Raw genomic sequence first — 24,363 nt, 5'->3', positions numbered from 1 at the left:
ATTTAAGATGCTTTATCATATTTGAATACTTTCATGTAATTCCTACAATGGCATTCTTCTACATAGTCACCATACAACCATCAAGATCAGGAAGTTAACAGTGGACATTCAGCCCATCTTCAGATCCTTTTGGGTGTCACCAGTCAGCCCAACATCATCCCTTAGCTCAGAATCAATCATTATATTCTGTTGTTGACTCACTTTTAGTCTCCTTCGATTTGGAACAGTTCATAGCCTGTCTTGACTTTCATGATCTTGACACTTTTGATGATTATTTAGTGTCCAGTTTTAGGCCAGATATATTTTAGAATGCCCTTCAGTGTGGGTTTTTTTGATATGTCTTCATGATTAGAGTCCTATTTTCTCCCAGCATTTCTGAATTATGATTGATATATAATATAGTATAAATTTAAGGTATAGAGCATGTTGATTTGATTCACTTACATATTATGCAAGAATTATCACCATAGTATTAGCTAACATTTGCACCAGATTTGATGGAAACATCCAACGAAGCCTGTTTGTTTTTGTTGTGTTATCCCCGTGGCACACTGGCAGGATTCTGATTTATCCTGTTGCTTGTCCTGCCATCTTTGGTCACATGATTACAGGGATGTATGCTGGGTTTCTCTACTGTGAAGTTACTCTTTTTCCCTTTGTTGTTAAGTATTTTGTGAGGAATGGCTTTCAGACTATGTAAATATCTCATTTTTGATAAAAGATATTTATTTGTTTATTTATAATAATATGGACCCATGGTGTCTTGTTTTAGCCAAAGGGTTAATCCGTCATATTATTTTCATGTTCAAATTATCCCTTCTATTGACATCTATACTTGTTTGACATGCCCACCTCATTTGAGCACTTTCTTTCTGGCACCATGAGAATTCCCAATCTCATCTTCTTTCCCTGCCTCAGCCCTAGAATCAGCCATTTCTCCAGGAGCCCTAGTTCCTTTTTAGGAAAATACATGCACATATTAAATCAATGTTCATCTTTTTACCCAAATATAGCAAAACCCATGGGTTCCTACTGATATCTCCAATTTCCATCAAACACCACAGGGTCCATTTTTTTTTTCTCTTTTTCTGTGTTCATTTAACTCCCTTCTCCGGCACTGAGAAATCTGGCTGTATTATTCTTACATATTTACTTGCTTGATCAATCTCCCTCTATGTAACCCATTTCCCATCACTGATGGATGCTGTTGCTCCTCCCAATGTGAAAACACCTCCTTTATCCCATGAGAGATCTGCCCCTCCATGCTAGGCTATGTGTATACACACACACACACACACACACATAGGTGTATATGTCTTCCCTCGTCTTAGTCCCCCACATCCCATGGTCGTTGCCCACCACAGAGATGTTCCTGTGCTCCTGTCACTTTTTTTGGGCTTTGACACCCCACAAGAATGTCCACTTCACACTATTTAGGATCTAATACCTGCATGAGGCCACTCCTTCTCAGGAATGCCTCTGGATTCTGCCTAAGCTTGAATTCCAGAGCTGGGCTTCCCTGACAAGGCAATGTGTTCTTTGTCTCCTTTGGCTGCTAATACTTTGTGTTGAATTTCTCCTCACCATGATGGAGCTCTGCTATCCATCCAGCTCTGCCACACTGGTCCTCCCCTCCCGAGATGTTTACCTACCTAGATTTGCCCCTCCTAATGGCTTTGAGTCTCAGCTATTCAACAAGGAAAGGGAAGGGTAGGGGACAAGAAAGAGTTAGTTCTACCTTCTTAGTGTATCTCTAAAATTTGTTTTGTCCTCCCCATGGCCCTGGAAACTGCCAGTGCTTCAATTCAGGACCTCTTTATATTCCTAAAGATAAACTATAAGGACATTTTAGTAAGTCCCTCTATTTCCATTCATTTTTTTTCCTATGCTGATTTCAGAGTTACCTTTATGAAATGCATATTTAATTATATTACTCTCCTGTTTAAATCCTTTTAATAACTCTCCCTAAAATAAAATGAAAGCTCCTTTTCCAGGGAAACAAGATAGTCATGCTCTTCCTCTGTCCTGGCTCCTGTCCTCCATTTTCCCCTTTCACCACATGCTTCAGTCATCAAAAATTCCTGTGGGTCTCCTGAGTGTGCAAAGATACTCTTACTCCTCTGAGTGTACTATTGCTTGGGGCCTTACTTTTCTGCTCATCTTCTTCAACTTGTCTTCTTTTTTTTTTCTTTCAAATGCAGGCCAGGTCCAGGGGCTTGAGCTTTATCTTAAGTACAAGAAGTTGCCTGGAAACCTTCTTAATGCTTTCAGTAGGAAGCGGGTGACACAAGCAAGGGAGATGAGCAAGGACACTGTTGAAGTACTTATGGTGAGAAAACAGTGCTAAAGCCAAGGAAGTGGGCTTTAGCCATAATCCCTGTTAGCCTCCCCTAATCTACTTCAGATAAACAGGTTCAAATATTGTGCTTGCTGTGCAAATTCAATTTCAGGTTCTCCAGCAAACTATCCAGCCATATTTTCATATTTCTACCCATATTTCCTCATCTTTGAGTGGGGAATGAGTCTTTGAGTAAAATGGTGGAAATGAAGAGACAAGTTGAAAAACAGAGTTTTTATATGCTTAGTTAATGATGACTTGTGACTATAAGAACTATGTATCACTTACAGAACTGTAATTATTTATATTTATAGAACTATATTGAGTGTGCTGAAAAATTATACAATGCTAAAGTGGAACGAGTTGACTTCACAAATGATGTAGAAGATACCAGATATAAAATCAATAAATGGATTGAAAATGAAACACATGGTGAGTGGAACCCTATTTTTTTTTTACAAGATTTGCCAGTGATATGTGAATACTGAGAATGGCCAACTTTAGAGCTGGACATCTTTTGTAAAACATGCAAGGAACAGTTCCTCCTAATCCAAAGTAATGATTGATGCTATTGAATATTTTTCATGCACTCGTGGTGGTAAGACAAATTGGTGCAGCCACTATGGAAAACACAATAGAGGTACCTCAAAAGCTAAAAACAGAGCTATCAATATCTAGTAATCAATAGGTTACTAGATATCAATATCTAGTAATTCCACTACTGGGTATTTATCCAAAGGAAATGAAAAACACTGATTTGAAAAAATACATGTATGCCCGTGGTTATTGCACTGTTATTTACAGTAGCCAAGATGTGGAAGCATCCCACATGTCCATCAGTAGATTAATGGATGAATAAGATGTGATATATATCTCATAGATAGATAGATAGATAGATAGATAGATAGGAATATTACTCAGCCATAAAAAGGATGAGATATTACCATTTGCAACAGTGGACAGACCTAAAGGGTATAATGCTAAGTGAAATAAGTCAGACAGAGAAAAGCAAATATCATTTCATTTACGTGTGGAATTTAAGAAACAAAACAAAGGAAAAAAGAGGCAAACAAAAAACCGACTTTTAAATACAGAGAACAAACAGATGGTTAGGCGAGGTGTGTTGGGGGATGGGAGAAATAGGTGAGTACAATTAACTTGAGCACTGAGTAATGTGTAGAATTATTGGATTATTATATTGTATACCTGAAACTTAATATAACACTGTATGTTAATTATACTTCAATTAAAAAAAAAAACCAATAATGGTGGTTACTAGGCTTTGGGGATTGTTGTGTGAAGGGGAGTGGTTTGATGTATTTAGAGTTTCAGTTTTTTTAAAGTGAAGTAAGTTCTGAAAATGTGATATATCACAAGGCATATATGGTTAATACAACTGATCTGTTAAGATGGTAAATTTGATGGTATATGTTTTTTAACACAATCCTAGCACCTCAAAAAATCAATGCTTCCTTTTCCCATTTTCTATTCTAGTCCTTGGTTTTATGCACAAAAAATAAGTTGACCTAGTTATGTTCGGAGGCTACGTTCACATCTGTGTTTATATTTTTTTTCTTCACATTCTATCTCCCATATTTTTAGAGACTACTTTGCAATTTTTATGACCATTTAATTGCATAGGTCAAGTATGAAGTAAAGAATGTAAACAACCCTAATAGTTTTTTCTATTTACTATTTGGTGAAATGGTAATATTTAGGTTCTATTGGTTACATCAAATAAATTATTAAATAAAAGAAGAAAGAAAATTGCTTTAGTATTTGTCCACAGTGTGGTTCTGAATAATCTTAATAATTTGAATGCTTTATACTTTTCAGAAATCTTACCTATTACATTATCTCATTGGATTGGGAAACAAGCCTATGAAACAAATACTGATTTCATTATGACCATTCATAAATTACTATTTGGGAAATATATTTTATATCATTGCTTCCTCTAAAAGATGCATTGTTTATCTTTCATTTAAAACCCTCTTCATGTATCCAAATAATGTATGTGACAAAAGTGGTACCTTCCAGAAAAAGTACATTGCTTTATTGGTAAGTGTTTTCACACAGCTAAAAACTGAATTCCAGCAGATGTTCTTGTTGAGTTCAAAACAAATAAGGAAATGTATTCATTGCTATTTTGTTAATCAATCGATCCCAAACCTAGTCCTTGACTTGGATTTATACTCTGAACAACATACAAGTATTTGCTGAATGTGGTTCTGTCTCAAAAGTAAAAAACATGTGACTTGCAAACATTTGACATACTACAACTTGTCCTGGGAACAAGAATACAGTGTCCCAGTTTTCTTTTGCTTATTCATTCATCATTACCTCAGTAGAGGGTTACTTGGACCATTAGCCAAGTTTCAAATATACTATTCACAAACAAAGAGGAACCGTATAATTGCTTTTCCTAATAACTGAATGGAATTCTATTTAGTGTGTAGTTTTTAAGGGTATCAGATTGCTAATATCTTTTTTCGCCTGGACCAATTATTCATTTCTCTTCCTTCTTTTTTCATGCAAATATATTTCAAAATTTATTCTTATTTTGATAAGCATTAGTTCTCAATACTCATTTGGAGGGCACACTTCAAAATGCTGTCAACATTCCAACAAACCCACCCAAGTCCTACCACCCCAACTCCATCCTCCCACACTGCCAAAGCAATCCTCTTAAAAGGTAAATCTGACCCATCATGACCGTGTCCTTTCTTATATTCCAATGAATCCTGAACAATTATTTTCCATTGCCTTCAGGATAACCCAAAATTATTACCAGACATTCAGGGATCTTCATTATTGGCCCCTGCCTCTAACCTTTTCAACCCTACTTTCCCTACGCATTGGAATAACTTAGGGTTTCTCCAAATACACTGTGCTCTTCCGTGCTTCCATGTGTTTGGGTAAACAGCCTCTGCTGTATGCAGATTCTCTCCACCTCCCACCTTGCCATCAGCTCAAGCAGAGGGCCAAGCCTGAGATGGGTGCCCCTCATCTGTGCCCCCCCAGCACACTCAGCATGTGGCTGTGGTACCCATGTGTACAGTTGCTCCCCTGCGAGCCCAATGATGGCAAAGACTGTGCCTCTCATGGTTGTTATTCAAGTATCGAGAATAGGGTTGACATCCAGCAAAATCTTGTTCATGCGGAAGGAAGGAAGAAATTAGTCCAACAGAATGGAGTTAAATTATATTTGAAGTGCTGTGGCCTTGTCTAGGCAGTAAAGGTAGTTTGGTGCTTAACAGCAAGGAGGGGCTTTGGGAATTGTCTTTCTGGGTCAGAATCCTGGTGCCCTAACTTTCTTGTTGTGTGATTTTGTACGAATTACTTCATCTCTCTGTGTTTCAGCTTCCTCCACAGGAAAGTACTCGCCTCACAGAGATTTTGTGAGGATTAAATCAAACATTGTACATAAAGTGCTCAGAGAGTACTGGAGGAGCAATTGGTCATAGATTATTACAGTATCATTGTTATAATTATGTTGTAAGGAAAACATCATGTTCACCTTGTATTTTTAAAAAATTATTTTAATGGGGCACTTGGGTGGCTCAGTTGGTTAAGCATTCACTTCTTGATTTCAGTTCAGACTGTGATCTCAGGGTGGTGAGATCAAGCCCTACCATGGTGGGGGTGGAGGGAGCATCCTCAGTGGGGAGTCTGCTTGAGATTATCTCTCCCTCTGCCTCTGTCCCTCCCCCTGCTCTCTCTTCTTCTCTCCCAAATAAATAAATGAATCTAAAAAAAAATTTAAAAATACATTAAAACTTAACATATTTTCTCCATTTATATTTCAAAAGGCAAGATCAAAAACATCTTTCGAGCAGGTAGCATAAGTTCTTCGGCTGTAATGGTGCTAGTGAATGCTGTGTACTTCAAAGGCAAGTGGGAACTGGCCTTCACCAAGAATGAAACTGTAAATTGCCTGTTCAAATCTCCCAAGGTATGGGAATATTTTTTAGATTTTTTTTTTTTGGCCAGGAGACCTGGGTGTCTCAGTTGGTTAAGCATCTACCTTTGGCTTAGGTCATGATCTCAGGGTCAGGGTCCTGAGATCAAGCTCCGCATCAAGCTCTCTGCTCAGTGAGAAGTTTGCTTCTCCCTCTTATTCTCCTCTGTGCTTTCTCTCTCAAATAAATATAAGATCTTAAAAAAAAGGTTTTTTTGGTCATAATATTCCTTTGCAGAAATTATGGTATTTGCATAGACAAATGATAGATTCATCATTTCTTTACTTATTTCTTCTATAGGTTACCCAATACTATATGGTGACTTGCTTATAAAACAACCTACTTTCCTGATAATGCAGGTTATGGTACACTATTGGAGGTGCCCCATAAATTGATATTTCTTAAAATATGTTCAAATTTGAGAAAGGTAATAACATGTGAATTCATTTTAAGATAATCTAGTTATGCCTATAAGAAGAAAATATGACAAAAGTGTGCTTTTCATTTTTTGTGATTCTAACTATGGGGTAGATAATTCTAGTCATTTAACATCAGTGGTTTTTCTTGAGTCAAAGCCAGGATGTGTTTCCTTTTACAAAGGAAAAAGTTATGTTGAGTAAAGTTATGCATTCTCAAGTGTCAGTCTTTTTAAAAAAAATTTAAAAAGATTTTATTTATTTATTTGACAGAGAGAGACACAGTGAGAGAGGGAACACAAGCAGGGGGAGTGGGAGAGGGAGAAGCAGACTTCCTGCCCAGTAGAGAGCCGATGAGGGGTTTGATCCCAGGACCTTGCGGTCATGACCTGAGCCGAAGGCAGACTCTTAACAACTGAGCCACCCGGATGCCCTCCAAGTGTCAGTCTGAATCAACTTTTGTAAAATATATATTCTTGTGTGTGTGTGTGTGTGTGTGTGTTACCAATTTGTACACAATAATCTTATGGGATAGTAGAAACACCAGGGGCTTTGGAGTCAAAAATACTGTGTTGCCTTATTCCAATGCTAATCTGCATTGTCTTAGGCCAGTTCGCTTAACCACTGTAGACCTTCCCATCCTCACAAATGAGCCAATTCCACTAATTGACCTCTAAAGTTTCTTTCAATCACTCAGCCTTTTGTGTTGAAACAGAGAAACTCAGATTAAACTTTTAAATTTAGTTTTATTTATTGAAATGTTCTTTCTGCATTCTTCCACATCAGAACTTTTAGATACAGGAGTGGTGAGAGCTGGTAGAAATCAAAGATCGCTGAATGAGTGATAAGTATAGCCATGACCAGTACAGATTTTTTTTTTCTTTCGTCAGAAGTCAATTACAGACCCGTACTATCAAAATCACACAATTTAAGAATGAGGTCTTAGGGGCACCTCGGTGGCTCAGTCGTTAAGCTTCTGCCTTTGGTGCATGATTCCAGGGTCCTGGGATTGAGCCACGCATCTGGCTCTCTGCTCAACAGGAAGCCTGATTTTCCCTTTCCCACTCTCCCTGCTTGTGTTCTCTCTCTGTCAAATAAATAAATAAAATCTTTAAAAAAAAAAAAGAATGAGTTCTTATAAAAATAAAAAATCTATAGCATCCATTTTTAATTACAATGCTATTTAATAATTATTTGTTGCTTACTATATAAACATTTTCAGATAATATGCTAAGTGCAAAGAAATGAACCAAGTTCCAAGTATAATAACTCACATGATCTTTACAACAGTCCTGCACAGTAGAGACTATTTTACCTCCATTATATTGATGAAGAAAGGGAGGCACAGAAAGGTGACGTAACTCACCCAAAATTGCATGCTGGAAGTTTTAAATTCAGGCAGTTAATCTCAAAGTCTGTGCTTGTATCCCTAAGCCATGAACCATTGCAACCACTGTTGGCAGCAAGTCAGGAAAAATCTACAGGATCAACCAAATGAAAACTGAAACACTATTCTTATAAGTGAAATAAGGTAAATTAATTAAAATTTTTTTCTGACTTGACTTTCAGTGTCCTGGGAAAGCAGTCGCCATGATGCATCAAGAACGGAAGTTCAATTTTTCTGTCATTAGAGACCCACCCCTACAGGTTCTTGAGCTCAAGTATCACGGTGGCATAAGCATGTTCATTATGCTGCCTGAAAATGACCTGTCCCAAGTAAGTTGCTACTGCCACTTTCACTATTGGGGAATTAGAAGATTTTTAGGATATTATTGATTGTATTTTTATGCATCAACTTTACAATTTTGGGTTGTAAGAATTAGAGATTTACCCCTATTCATTTGAAATATTTAAGGAGTACCTACTCTGTGCCAGGTACCGTTACTACTGAGATTGACTTATTTCCGTTTAACACAGTTTTAGTTGAATAGCTATGAAATTGGAACCCTCTCAGATCTCAGCTTTGGAGAGAAAATGGCATGAGTTTAGGTCTTTTCCTGGGCCTTTGTGCACTGAAATGTATGGTCTCATTCTGAGCTGCTGTGTCTCTGGGAAAAGCAGAAGTTAGGGACTGCCCTGTGACTGGTGTGACTAGGACAATAGACCAGCATGGTACAAGAGGCAAAGAGTGATAGTCCTGCAAAGCAAGGAAGAATCACCATATCTCAGATCCTGATCTTTTTTAAGGCCTATCTATATAGCCTCCTGAGCCTGTGACCTGAAATCCCAGAAACCTGGGTGTCAACATGCCTCTCTGTATTTCCAATCAAAAGTAATAAGAGACACCATTCATTGAACATCTATTATGTGCCAGGCCATGTACTCTGAGCTGCATTTATGTTATCTCATTTGATCCATATAGCAGTCATGTGGGGCAGGGAAAGGAGGGTCAAGGAATTTGATCAATTTATCTGATAGATACATACATATGTACAAATATGTGTGGGTGTACACACCTATCAGCTACCCTAAAATTTACACCTAAAGTTTAAAATATTTTTTGGTATTTTGATTAGTAAAATGATGATTCTTGCTTCTAAAATAACTGGGAAACTACAAAGAATATAAAGAAGATCTCCTTATACCTAGAGGCATAACTTCTATCCATCCTTTTTTCTATGATTTACAAACATGATTTTAGAACTTTAGAAATACAGTTTCTAAAGGGACAAAACCACTGAATCATTATAATGATTTTCATTTAGTTTCATTTTAATTACTTTTTCTGATGAACAGCAAGAGGAAATGTCATGAAGTTGCTATTGTTAAACCTAAAGTGATAATATAAAATATTGATACTCATATTAAACCAATAATTCACTTGACAATCATTATCACAATTAGATTTTAGCATACATCAGTTATTTTAACTTCAAATAATCTACCATAACAGAAAAATTAGCCCATATAAAACAAATGGCAGATAACATGAAAGATAGATTTGTTCTTATACTTATTGTCTAAGTTTTTCTTTTCTGTAATAGATCTTGCTAATAATGTTTAGATCAGATGAGTATAAATCTACATTCCTACATTATCCTATAGACCTATATAATCCTATGTAATGAAATAATGGAGAAGTTGGCTTTATAGTGAGCTAAATGAGGAAATAATTCTAATTCAGAGTGAGAAGTTATTATAGATTAACCATAAACTGGATAATTTACACACATAAAATTGTAATCAGACAAAATTTGATTAAACAAATTTAGGTCTTTGATAAGGATAACTGTGACAAGCTTTTAAAATTCCAGTAAGACTGAATTTGAGAATAAATACCTACATATAAGATTTATAAGCAATGTGCATGAAAATTCTTCCCTGTGTACATCTGGTCTAGTCCCTGATCAATTCTCAGTTTTCAAGAGTTGGTGAATTCCATTGGGGAAATCATTGAGGGCAGCAGTGGTGCTGGAGAGAGGGCTGTGGGCTCCTAGCTATATAACTGACGTGCCCAACTATGCAATTTGGCATATTTCCTACAATGTCTTGAACTTCCGTTGTCCCATGTGTTGAAAAGGAGGATGTATTTGGATCCAAGCCCCCCAGTGGTGTAGGCGCCTATGCTAGTAGGTACTGATCACCTAAACTCTGGAAGCTAGAGCTCTGGGCTCCTTGCTTTGGGCCACCTGCCATTCCATTGGTTATTCTGGCAAGCTATGCAAACATTACCATTTTCTATGTCGTTCATGATGGGAAATAGTCAAGAAATGCTGACTTAAATGACCTGAGCTCCTTTCACCCTCTGATGATCTCTGCTACTCTAATTCCTTCACCTGCCTGTTGTTCCACTTTGGCTGTATTTGTTCATATGTGGGCAGAGAAAAGAAATGCCTTGAAGTACAAGTAAGTCACACCTTATCATAGCAGAGAAAATTAAACATGATTTATTAAAGAGTGCTTGAACTATTTGTGCTAATAATTTCCCATTTTCAGAATCCTCTGGACCCATTGACATACTTTCACTCAAATATCCAGAAGAGAATAATTATGGAAAACCATCTATCTTTGTAGTTGGTGTTTTATCTGTCCCTTAAGCATATTGAATTGCCTTTTCAATATTCCTACAGATTGAGAACAGACTGACCTTTCAGAATCTAATGGAGTGGACCAATCCAAGAAAAATGAGCTCTCAGTATGTTGAGGTGTTTCTTCCTCAGTTCAAGATAGAGAAGAATTATGAAATCAAACACCACTTAAGAGCCCTAGGACTGAAAGACATCTTTGATGAATCCAGAGCTGATCTCTCTGGTATAGCTTCAGGAGGCCGTCTGTATGTGTCCAAAATGATGCATAAGTCCTACATCGAGGTCACTGAGGAGGGCACGGAGGCCGCTGCTGCCACAGGAAATAACATTGTAGAAAAGCAGCTGCCCGAGTCCAGGGTGTTCAGAGCTGATCGTCCATTCCTCTTCGTCATCAGGAAGGATGACATCATCTTGTTTAGTGGCAAAGTGTCTTGCCCTTGAAAATCCAGTTGGTTTCTATTATAGTAGTCCCTACCACATTAAGAGGATAGATTTAGGTGTAATTGAAGCACATGGTGTTTCCTTCGTGTTTATTTCCTTTTAATATTGGTCGGCAGATGATTTTGGAGACTTGACCCTTTGCAGACACTTGGCTGATTGTCCTGACTCTGCTTTAGCCTACCACTGTGTGCCTCGCGTTTTTCTAAGTTCATTCTCTTTCTGCCCCAACTCATTCCCATCATTCCTCCCCACCTCCCCACTCCCATCCCCATACCCCTTGCAACCTGGAGCTGGGCATCACGTCGGGGAACTTCTGGTAATGACAATGTGGAAGCAGCCTAGGGATTTGCCTGAAACTCTATAGTTTTCCCAGTTATTCCAGTTTCTTTGCAAAATGGGCTTGGAAGGAAGCCCAGCTACTGAATGTCAGTGTGAAGGATAACCTAAGAAGACACTGGAGAGTTTCCTTCCACATATCTGATTTGAAATCAGTGTTGAATTTAGATGCCAAAAAAACACAGATTTGGGATTGGGGGACAACTGAGATATTTCATTAATAATTTCAAGTTCCTATTTTTTTGGGCTTTCCTTGATAGAGACTTTTTTTTTCTTGATAAAGACTTAATGTGTACATAGTTTTTCAAGCATTATGTATCTTTGAACTTTGCCATTTGTTATTTACAGTATATAGTTCATGTGCTGTATAGTTTATTCTCTGTTTGTCAGAATAAATAAATACAACATGGCTGTACAGTGTGATTGTTCTCCTCTGACCAGTTGTGGACTACTAGTACTTCCTTTGCTTGCTAGGCCAAGCAAATTAGCAATGAACAGAAAGAGTGCTTTTTAAATATAAATCTGATTTGGTTTAATATTGCTAATTTATGGAGCTCCTGGGTGGTTCAGTGGGTTAAAGCCTCTGCCTTCAGCTCAGGTCATGATCCCAGGGTTCTGGGATGAACTCTCTCTCTCTGTCTGCCTCTCTGCCTACTTGTGATCTCTGTCTGTCAAATAAATAAATAAAATCTTTAAAAAATATTGCTAATTTATTACACATGCAAATTACTTTTACAGATGCATAGTCTGATAAGGTCATTTTAAACCATTTGAAATACTAAGATTTAAGTTCACAAAACAGATAAAAAATAAATTGAGAATCAATAGACCAAGCTGAACTCACTTAGGATTTTATAAGCAGGCTATTCAATTTTTTTTTTTTATCACAAAAGACTTTCACCTAATAGGAAAGAAATAAATCTGGAATAGTCTATAGCATGGTACTGTGGTGCATAATACTAGACCTGGCAGCTATTCGATTTTCAACAAATGTAGAATCCATGAATATGACACAAATGTGTTAATGTGACATGATTTAAGAGATGTATAAAAGCTTCCAATCAAAATAATTTTAAATGCTAACCTGCCATGCCTGAAATAACTATTATGTCTTTCAGAGACTATGTTGGAGGGGAGTGAAATTAACCAGTATGCAGTGGTATCTATCTATCTATATTTTTTTAAGAAGCTGATTTTTTCTGATTACCCCATTCTCTCGTATTGCCATTCAAAAATGACATACTTCTAGACTCTGTCCTTAGGCAGTAAAGATATCAGAAGAGGGTGAAGGAGTGTGCATTCTGATGGCAGCCATGCTGTTCAGAATCATGGACATTCTTGTCTGTTGGTAGGGATTCCTGGGCAGCCATGGTAGGACTCATAACTGCTGAGGTTTGAAGCAAGCATCCGGGGAGAGTGAAGGTCAGGTTTGTGAGGAAATAGTATGGAAAAACTGGTGTGATCTTTTGCTACAACTTCAGTTGGTTCGTCCTGCCCATCCATGTGTCTACTTCATGGTTAAGGGTCCCAGTTCATGCAGAGAAGGGCTACCTTGTCCAGTCATGATGTAGGCTTCATTTGGCATTACTTCCACAAGCTGAACAGCTTCTGAAACTGTGGCAGTTGTGGAAGCATGATGTTTCCTGTGAACGTTGTCATTACACCTCAACTCAGTGACAGCAGAAGTAACAGCTGTTGAACCTCTGTCTTGCCATTGAGCTTCATGCTTCTTGGGGCAGAAGTCATGACTGATTTGTTTTGCATCCCAACATCCATAGAACAGTATTTAACATATAGTGGGCACTCAGCGTGCCTTCAGGATAAGTGTAGTTGGAAGTCCCAAGAGACCTCATGGACCACTTTGGTATAAGATCAAGTCATTGATCTTGTAACCGATTTCTTTTCATAGAAAGATGACTTTTCATCTTTTAGGGTCATGTTTTTTCAATCTTATTTAAACATAGGTATTTCCAAAGCTTTTCTCCTCTTACTCAAAATTCTCTATGTGATCCCATCTGAATACATGGCTTCCATAATAGTTGGTGACACCTAGCTATATGGTTAACTTCATCTAAATTCACGACTGCCTCCTGAAAAGTCCACTGAATGTTCTGGAGTAAAATGTCCCAGCTAAAACACATCACCATCTTCCACATGATCTTCTTGGGGGCCTGCTTCTAGTAAAGGACAAATATTGTCTAAAACTAAGCTCAAACCATCAAGATTAGGCTTGTATATTTCTTCTTTTTCACACTGGGACTGTTCACCGGTGTTACCATGAAAATGTCTCTTGAATTTATCTCCTTTTCTTTCTTCCCATCAGCACTGCTTGAGTTTAGACTGTTCACATCTGTAGTTTGTTTCCTGCCTGTTCTCTCTGCCTCTTGTGACATGCATTTCCCTTTCGCTCTTAAGCCCAAAGTCATGAAGATTTCTATGGTTTTTTTTTTAAGATTTTATTTATTTATTTGACAGAAAGAGAGAGAGAGATCACAAGTAGGGAGAGAAGCAGGCAGAGGGGGAGGGGGAAGCAGGCCCCCCGCTTAGCAGAGAGCTTGATGTGGGACTCGATCCCAGGACCCTGGGATCATGACCTGACTGAAGGCAGAGGCTTAACCCACTAAGCCACCCAGGCATCCCAGATTTCTATGTTTTCATCTGTAGACACCAGTTACCTTCCTGAAACACGTATCGGAACATATCTTATAAAGCACCGATGGCTCTTTACCACCTAAGGAGGGAGTCTAAACTTCAGCATGACCCTCCTGACCTTCCACAGTTTTCCTTATCCTCTATTCCATCTAGTCTTGCCACTCTCTGCCACTGAGCTCAACATAATATGGACTAATGGTGGGTATTATGGAAGGCACATATTGCATGGAACAGTGGGTGTGGTGCATAAACAATAAATTATGGGTCAATTTAATTTAATTTAATAAAAAAAAAAGAAAACCCAATCTACTATTTCATGTTGTTCAACCTTTCCCCTCTGAGTATCACACTCTCTCCATCTTTGAATTGTTCAAGCAGCTGACCACTTTTATGTTCCCTGGGAGAGCTCCCAGGAAATGTGGACTCACAAAACACACCGTGCCTCCTTTTACGAGACCTATGCTCAAATTTCCTGCTACCTTCTATTTGCATATGTGTGTACACACGTGCATGTGTGATGCATTGTGTGTGGTGTGCACATGGTTTTCTAGAGTATAAGTTCTTAAAGGACAGAGTATGGCATACGGTGTGTATCCCTTCCTCATTTTAAATGAGTAGATTTCCCTTAAGGTCCCAAGAAAGGACAAAATCAACCAGAGAGTGTAGTGCAGATAGAGACTCTGGCCAGATAACAGGGGTCCCTGCTAGCCTTTTGGTCCCACCTCCACCAGCGCCTCCTTGAAAGCATTCTGTTTTCTGCCAGTCATATGCCAAAGCATCTATAAGGGCAAGATCTCTAAAGTGGACAGAAGAGCATTGTCCGAACTTCTGTCTCTGCAGGAGCAGAAAGAAGCTTTTTTCCACCTATTTTTCAATGAAAAGGAAGAGCAGTGTTGTCATCTTCTTCACCACCATCGCTGCTTTATCATTTACAAAACGTTTTCATAGTGTCATTCACTGTGACATCTCAGTTCTCCCTACAATCCTTTAAGATGGAAACTGTTATGATTATTAATATTACTTTCATTTCATAATTATAATTAAGGTCAGAGAAGTTGCCAATTGCTTAAGATCATATGCGTTCTTTCCATTATAACCCGCTGCCTTGGACTTCAAGAGTCTCACTTGTGCCTTGGCTCTGCTCAGCGTCCTCTCATCTCCAATGCCTCCCGTGGCTCACTCCTTCTTTGGCATACCTACTGGCTGATACCATGTGTCTCTGATGAGCTCAGGCTTTCCTGAGACACCACACCTCTTATAAACTTGGACAAATCCATAATTAAATGACTCTGTGTTCTTATATTTGGGTCATTTACAATTTGATGATTTGGGTGACTTAATTTGACTGCATATTATTTGTCTTAATGATAAATTTTTGAGAGTTATATAGGATTGATAATGATAGTACGAACTCTTCTAATCATAAACCCTCCTAAGTATAAACTCTCTGAAATAAGGGACAGTTATTTTCTGCTCACTTTGTAATTTCTCTCCAGAACATTCTATGCCCCTTCACTGATTGACAGGTTCTATTCATTAGCAGAGAAAGGCAGCATATGTGTCTATAATCATCTTGTTATCCTTTGACACTAATATTTCATTTCTGTCCCTACAGACATCCTAGAATTTGTAAACACCCAGGACTAGAAGAGCATTCATATAAGCTTAATCTTCCTGTAGATCCCAGCAGCACCTTGAAGAAGAGAAGACATCAGCGAGCTTACCTGAAAGTGGTAAGTGTTGGCTATCAGAACTTAATTGTGTTATGAGACATTCCACTGATACCCTCTTTTCTTCTCCTTGTTTCTTGCCTGTGGCATTGTGAACCAAAACAAGAAAACCATTGAATTCGAAACATGAAAGTTCTTTAGTGAAACCAAAGATGACTAACCTTTTGTAAATATTAAGTTTTACTACTGGTTTATAATTTGAACAAAGTAAAATAATATGCCTTGATATACTCAGTGTGTTGGGAGGGATAAAAAAGGGAGAAGAATGGAAAGTATTTAGAGGGAAAAGATGAACAGAAATTCTAGATATTTTAGAAATAGTTCATTTTTAAATGCAAAATTTCTCTCCAAGTGTGTGTGTTCAGACAAGACTTCTCAATGTTGCTAAGAGTTTGAGTCTTAGGCTGGATGGAATTATCACAAGTTTTGCAAGTCGTGGAAGGGTGATAAGTTCTTTAAATGAGGGAAGAGATGCTGTGGGATGGTGCAGTAGGAGCTTCTAAATCAGTCCTGGAAGGATAGGGAGGCTTCCCGGAGGAAGGGCTGTTGTAGCTCAAACCAGAAGGAATGAGGAGGTAAAGGGACTGGGAGGAGAGGGGATGAGGGGGCTCATCAGAGGTACGAGCAAGTTCAAGGCCCACAGGAGAAAGACCATGGGCTCCTCTGAGATCTGCAGGGGCAACCACTGGATGCAAAGGACAGAGGGCTGGGAGGAGCGGGGAGCAGGTGCTGTCCATGGGCACCACTATATGGAATTTACCTTTCTTCTAAGTTTGGTGCAAGGGCAGGACGGGCTTCAAGGAGGGAAGTGACACTTTCAGGTTTGCATTTTGAAGGATTGTGTTTGGTGTGTGAAGCTGAGCTAGAGTGCTCCAAGACTGGCAGAACTGGGCAGTGGTCTAGCTGGGAAGCGCCAAAAGTCTAGATGACAATGCAGGTTGTAGGGTAGACAGAACGGAGAGAAACTGACATATTTAGGAGTCAGTCTTTGATTTAATGAATCTGGGATCAGAGCTTTGTGACAGTGAATTTGAAGGCAAAATATACAAACTTTTCAAGATTCGATCTGGCAGGCTTTAAATGACGGTAACATCAAACCGCCGGGGCAGAGAGGGTAGGCAGAGAGAAAGAGAAAGCTGAAGTGCAGGGGGGGACCCATGTGAGGCCACTAGAAGCTTTGATAGTCATGATCCTTCACTTTTTGAAGTAAATACTCCCTTTGAGAATCAAAGTATCAAAGCATTCACACATATAAGAACTTAGGTATACAAGTTTAAGTTCAAAGACCTCTTGAATCTCATCCATAGATCTGCTAGATTAAAAGTCATTGTTTTCTATACCTAAGTTAATGCATTTGGGGTGGAAACTGTCCACTGTAACACCAAGAAAACTACAAGATCCATGGTCCACTAGGTACAACTTCTGTGGAATGGGGGCTCCAGGAGTGACCATAGATAGTGACCTGTCCATTTTAAACAACTGGTACAATAGGCAGGAACACACACCCTCACTCGAATCTGTGAGTCAGAATCGTTATAGAGAAGAAGCTTTAATGTGCAAGAGAAACCAGTAAGTGTTCCTTTGTTAATAGCGTTTTTAAGGTAATAATAGTACAGAAGTTATTGGGCTGGCCCAGCCATCTCTTTGCAAATGATCCCCTGGTTTTGTCAATAGTCAACCAGTGAATTATTGACTTTAAAAAAAAAAAAGTATCTCTTCCTTGGGTCTCCTGGGGAACAGCATATGCAGATGAATCAAAGTCCTAGGGGATTGATAGAATTCTTTTTTAAATTGTGAACCCCTTCTCCTTCTTGAATCCAAATTCTCCCGAAGACTGTATATGAGAGAAGCAAAGTTCTCTTTATTGGTGGGCAAAATGATTCAAGGTATATTTCTTTGAGAGTCTAGAGATTTAGAGTCATTTAGTAGTTCTTTTCTTTCTGGGAACATGAAGAACACTGATGCTTTCCTGGCTTCAGAGTCCCTATAGAGGACTTCCGCTCCTCAGCGAAGAATACCACGTCTTCTGCATCCCTTTTAGATGGGATTCTACCCAGAGGGAGGATTGCAACCTGAGGTGAGTGGACTTTTGAGAATATAGTCCGAGCATCCAGAATGTCTCTTGCTTATGTTATATGTAATTAAATTGTTTCATTTCTTCCCTTTAACTTCTGAGAATCTGAGAACCCAATGGAACAAAGGAGCATTTCTTGTGTGCATTGCCTTTTCACTCAGTAGGGTGAAGCCAAACACTGCTTAGTGGTCTGACATGGTGGGCATTTGACAATTCTGTTTTGTGAAGACCCCAATCCAAGTTTTTATTCCTGTGTGAACAATAATTTTGTAAAATTCGCTATCAATTCACTATAAAATTTTATAAAGGGAACTGTTGGATTTGTGTCCTGCAGTAACTATATTTGGTGTCTGTTTTTATGTTACCTAAACAAATCAAGTGTCATTTAATGGAAATATGAAAGACTTAAATCCTGCCTCTTTTTTTATTTCTTTTTCACTGCCTTGAGTCTTTTTCTTTCATTAATTAACCTCTTCTTCCTCTGGATATATTTGTATTTTTGATATAACTTTTTAAAAGTAGAAGCTTCTCTATGTATGTATATGTGTGTATAATTTGATAAAAAGAGTTAGTATAAATGGTTGGATCTGACTTTAATTGAGCCCAATTAATGCCAGATAATCATTTGGGGGGATTCTTTACAAAATAAGCAAAAATAGGTGCCTTTATTTTTAACAAAAATTATTTTTATAGCATAGTAGTTACAACCAGTAGGGGGAAATGAAAGCTGAAAGTGGTTAGGGAATTCAGATGAAATGCATGAACTCAACCAGGAGGCCTAATATCAATACATAGGTGAAATCTCCAGTTGAACACCAACACCCAGAATTATCCTCTCCATGTTACTTCTCTGTACTGAACAATTTGGAAACACTAATCCATTCTAGTCTCTGCACTGTGTTAAATGAATACCTAGTTATATTAGGGCTTAGATTCCTCTTTTGCAAGATGAGACCATTGGGCTAGATCAGCATTTTCCAGCTGCGGGATAGGACCAATTAGTGGGTTGTAAAAACAATTTAGTGAATTGCTGTCAGTGTTTGAAACATGAAAAAGGAGAAAATAGGAAAAGAACAATTAGAATGTGTCATTAACTCTAAGAGGAAGTATTTTTTGTGGAACTCTTGTTTCCATTTTGAACACGTGGTCTGATCACAGTGTAAAAAGTACTTCTTTTCAGAGTCCATAGTCTCTCATGGTTCACCTCCCCTTCCAATTTACCCAGATTCCCTACTCCTCTCTAATGTCCCTTGTCCTCCATGGTATTTGTTATGCTCCACAAATAAGTGAAACCATATGATAATTGACTCTCTCTGCTTGACTTATTTCACTCAGCATAATCTCTTCCAGTCCCGTCCATGTTGCTACAAAAGTTGGGTATTCATCCTTTCTGATAGAGGCGTAATACTCCATAGTGTATATGGACCACATCTTCCTTATATGAAGTGGCGGGGGGGTGGGAGGTTGGGGTACCAGGTGGTGGGTATTATAGAGGGCACGGCTTGCATGGAGCACTGGGTGTGGTGAAAAAATAATGAATAATGTTTTTCTGAAAATAAATAAATTGAAAAAAAAAAGTACTTCTTTGTTGGGTTAAAAACCTCTGAAGAGATGCCAAGCTGTCCCATCTCTCACATTCTAGTACACTGTATTAGTGTCTGAGTTAGAGCCACAACTGATCTGCAAATTGCTTCCCGAGGGAATCCTGCCTGCCTTTGCCTTGAGATGCTTGAAATTTTTACCCAGCAAGGGTTACTCCATCCCTGGATGCCTCTATTTCAGACAAAACAACACTTCATCATCTTAAGAGTCAAGGAAAGAAATCTGTTTCCAGTTCCCAAGACAAAACACCTTGTCTCTGTCTTTTAAACATTGATAATATGTTTTACATGTAATATATACATGCAAATCAATTTTTCAACATCTAAAATATTCCATAATTATGAAACAGCATGCAATTTATTGTATAAAATCCACAGCATTAAACATTTTGCTAAGTCTTCCACATCTCTTGGGTCACAATGTTGACCAGAGAAACAGTGTATTTTACCTTGTGTATGTCAGGTGGCTCACTCTCTATGCTTGGTATAAATACTTTAAATCACTTCACAGTGCAAGGAGAAATGACCTGTGCCTCCAGATTCTGAGAAGACAAGAGGAGCAAACTCTGGGTGCCAGGTAGTCTGTGTGTGTTGCAGACACAGCTTTGGGCTCACAGAGCAGAATTTCAGCCAACCTGAAGACAAGGTAAAAAGGCAAACTCTAAATCGTCATATCTACTTTGACATGATTTTTGTAACTGGTGATAACTTGTCTCAAAAAGTGTAGGAGAAAATATTTAGTTATAATCAAAGGGAAAGGGCAGTGGAAGTGCCATGGTTTGGGGGACAGCGGTAGGGAGGCACGAATGTAAAACGAAGCAGTATAGTTCTCTTTTCCCCTCTGCGTACTCACTGAGGGAGCTTTTTGATGTTGTGATTTCCAGAACTGATGAGAGCCATTCCTGTCACCAATATTTATTCCCAGGTCAAAGTGAGGACTTTCAGGATGCCTGAATTGAGACTAGGTGAGAAAGTTACTAGTAAATGGCTCTAACACCTAAAAGGAAACTGTGCTATGTGGTACAAAATCTAGATCCTCTTTTTCTAGGTTGTGTCTTTATCTGGTAAATTAGGGGGAGAGATGCGGGGTCTTGAGTCAGGAAAACTGGGTGTTCATTGTGAATTGGGTGTTTTCTAGCTGTGCGGACTTGAGGAAGTCATACTAACCCTTCTAAGTTCACTTCAGTTTCCACATTTGTAGAATTAATTTGGGGGCTTGATACTTTCCTCCTCAAATCTATGACTCTAGTTTGAGTTAATCCATAAACCCTAGAAGAGGGAAGGAAGATAACAGTATTGAATAATGTTCCTATTTAGAGGCTTTATATATGGTATCACATTTCACACTCACAATGACCTTGTCTGGTGACTCCTATTGTATAATAAGAGATTTATTTTATAGATAGGTTCAGAGAAGTCAAGTAAGTTACATGCATAACAGAAGGTGAAGTTCACATAAGAAATCAACCTTTTACCTCTCAAGAAAAAAAGAAAAAAAAAAAAAGAAATCAACCTTTTCAGGTTTAAAGGCTCTCTGTTACCAAGACCCATGCTTGGCCGTTTCAACTAATTGTCCCTTCAGCAGAGCAATCCTATTTTTTCAGATTGTTTGGATCCAGCTAGAATTAACGGGTATAGCCAGAGGATGGTTTTTGGTTGTAGGGTGACTGGGTGTGTTACCAGGAAATAGACTTCCCAAACAGTTGAGTGTGTGCGTGTGGCAGGGGTGAGGGATAAACAGGGGATGAGTGTCTCACAAATTCTGAGGAACAGATCTTGGTTTGTTCATCTGTGGCTAGTTTCTTGTGAACTTGAAACCCATCTGACTCATATTTTCCTCCCTCCCCCAACTTCATTTCTAGAACATACAGGAATACATTGTCTTAGAAGATTTTACTTCGTGTTGGTGGGAAGAGAGTGGTAGCTTTTAAACAAGTGGTAACATTTCCAGTCCCTTTGAAATGCGACCTCGCTGCCCAAATTATTCAAACTTGCACTTTGTGTAGGAACTCTTAAGTCTGTTTTATTGGAACCACACCCCTGGGCTGGAAAAGTTGCTTCTGGGCCTCTGATGTTGGCAAGACATTGTATAATTTAAATACTTCAGCAGAAAAAATGATGACTTTTCTATTTGTATCCTCACTCAAACTTGGCAATGACATGTTTTCCTTTTCAGATGCTTTTAAAAGAAATGTACCATATTGGGTTCTATCTCTTTTTAAAATGTATAGGATCAAGAAAGCATCCCTAAAACATTTGGACTTTCTAAGACTGAGATACTCCATTTACATGAACAACGGATGAAGAGAGAATTTCACACTGATTGGAATATCTTAGTGGAAGCCCCTTAACATGTCCATAGAACAATGTAAGTATAGCCAAGAGAAATACAGACCTGCAGCCAGCCTCCTGAATCCAAAACCCTGATGTGGCATCCCAAGCAGGGCCAGGAGCAGGGGCAAGCAAGCAAGTTTCCCAAAGGAACAAAAGTTAAGGAGGCACTCATTCTTAGGTGCTAACCTGCGTCTGACTCTGAGTGCACAGTGCTTTCTGAAATTTACAGATATTATATGATTTCATCCCCACAGGAATCCCGTAAGAAAGCTGTTACTTAGCCACAACCAGAGAGAACGTAGACACCCGGAGAACAGAACTAACTCTCCCAGGGTCAAAAAGCTAGAAGGTGGCATAGATGAAAAATGCAGTTTGTCCCCAAATCTGTGTTCTTTTTGCTCGCATAAAGCCCCTTTTAGAGCATTTTGATTTCACAGAATCAGAATAACTATTTCCCTGATTTGAAATAAACCACTACAGAATCCCCAGTAGCTCGCTGTAATCGTATAGTGGTTAGTACTCTGCGTTGTGAAATAAACCACTACATAGCGGTGGTTTGATGTACACTTTTGTGTTGTTTGCCTTTGTATTTCAAACCCAGCTAAAGGAACGAGCTCACGCATGGAGCAAATGCACAGTTCTGCTTTGATGTTTTTAAAAAGATGAGCTATGACCACACCACTGAGAATATCTTCTTTTTTCCCTTGTCTTCAGGGCTAGCAGCCACCAGTGCTTTCAGTCATGTCTAGAAGACAATCACATGATGATTTCAAGCACTGTCCTATGAGAGGATCACCCACCGATGCCCAAATCTAAACATAGGAGAATGTCCACCTTCACTTCAAGTTACCTATCAAATTGGCTCTTTCAAAAAGTGTTCAAAAGGTAGGATTTCCCATAGCTCTGTTCTGGGGGGCAAGTGATAAGAGAGCACAGCAGAAGCCAAATAGGGGAGGCACTCATCGAGGCAAGCCTGACCCACAGCAGAATTGATACCCGTACCTCCATGCCCACCCAGATGTACCCTCCCAGGGCCTTCCTCTGATGTGTCACATAAAGAATATTTCCAAGGATTTACAATCTATACAGTTACATTTCCAAAGAGATTATGAGTGCTTTAATTCAGCCAATGATTCTGGGTGACTGGGAGAAATAGTCCTACGTACATACTGAGTACATACATATATATTCTGTCAACATGACTTCATCATCTCTCTGCTTATTGTAGAGAGAATGGGTAACTAGTGGAACCAAGCTTCTCCCCAGTCAGGATTTAAAATGAGAATGAATTTGAAAAGCTGAAGTCAAACTCTGAGTTTAGTGATATACCCCCCCCAAATTAAATGTAAAAGCTCTTGTGTTCAATTTTATCCTATTTCTGTGCATTGGGAGATTAGGTTCCAAGTGTCTTACCCATAGTAGGTGCTCAGTAAATACTTGTTTGTGGTGGGGGAGAAATAGGAGCATAGGGGAGTGCTAAGGACTCTGTACATGTTGTAGGATGAGTTTGTGCAGAATCACCTCTTCCTGTCACCCTCCTTCAAAACAAGAGACGATCTGGTGGCTGGGGGCTCCTTCTACACTGCTGCTTGCTTTGGGTTTGGCCACCAGAGAGATGGCCTGGTCCACTGTGCTGAGGGCAGAAGTCAAGCAGAGAGCCTGGAGCAGGTATAATTCATTGTTTCTTCTGGCAGCCAAGCAGCCTGAGTTTGCATAGATCCAAAGAGTTCACATTTTTTCCCCTTGCTTCTTCCCATACAAAATGGAGAAAAATCCCTTATGTTTTTGTCCCCTTAATGATTCTCCCTCACAGCATTCACAGACCCAGCCAGATACACACAATTGCACTTTCTTTTGATGAAGAGAAGATGGACCACTGAAACAATACCAGGGGGTGCCATTAATGCAGGGTCCAGGGATTATGGACCAATTCTGTCCTATGATATAGGAAATTTTCAGGCCAGCACAGAGCTAGCTGGAGTCACTCTCTGATCCCCACTTCCATCTCCACTGGAAGCCAGCAGGCAAGAGGCTGGTCAGTTCTTCAAATTCCTCCAATAACACAGAGCTTGAGAGGGTGAGGTAGCTTTTTAACAAACATTCAGAGAGTTCGACATTGTAGAAAGTTCTTCCTAGCCTTGAACTAAAGTCTACCTCTCTGTAACCATTGCTCCTTTATCATTTTCCATTCTTAAAAGACATAAACAAAAATTATATCCTCTTGCATGTGTATTTTAAGAAAATTGAAATATCTGCTCTGGATCAGCTATTTCTTTTTTTTTTTTTTTTTGGATCAGCTATTTCTTTATCCCATTTCTACAAAACATGTTAAATATACTCACCCTTTCAAGATCTGAAGAGAGTTGCAATGTTTTATTTCAGCTGTTCTCTGGTAAAGGTCTTAGGAAACTATGGTTTCACCTTGGCTTAGTCAATAGGACTTTGTGGAGA

General features: G+C 38.8%; 1 protein-coding gene across 1 annotated transcript in view; it reads left to right on the top strand.

Moving 5' to 3' along the window:
* Positions 1 to 11,932, top strand: part of SERPINB7 (serpin family B member 7) — a 31,154-nt gene extending 19,222 nt beyond the window's left edge. Inside the window, exons 5-8 of the mRNA XM_044240968.1 lie at positions 2,653 to 2,770; positions 6,151 to 6,293; positions 8,286 to 8,432; positions 10,787 to 11,932. Of these exons, the coding sequence (XP_044096903.1) occupies positions 2,653 to 2,770; positions 6,151 to 6,293; positions 8,286 to 8,432; positions 10,787 to 11,185 (807 nt within the window). The 3' untranslated portion in view covers positions 11,186 to 11,932. The remainder of the gene's footprint in view (positions 1 to 2,652; positions 2,771 to 6,150; positions 6,294 to 8,285; positions 8,433 to 10,786) is intronic.
* The last annotated feature ends 12,431 nt before the right edge of the window (positions 11,933 to 24,363 follow it).

The sequence above is a fragment of the Neovison vison genome, chromosome 3, assembly GCF_020171115.1.
Source record: "Neovison vison isolate M4711 chromosome 3, ASM_NN_V1, whole genome shotgun sequence".
NCBI lineage: Eukaryota > Metazoa > Chordata > Mammalia > Carnivora > Mustelidae > Neogale > Neogale vison.
The sequence above is the reverse complement of the archived record's forward strand: the minus strand, read 5'-3'. Positions and strand labels throughout refer to the sequence as shown.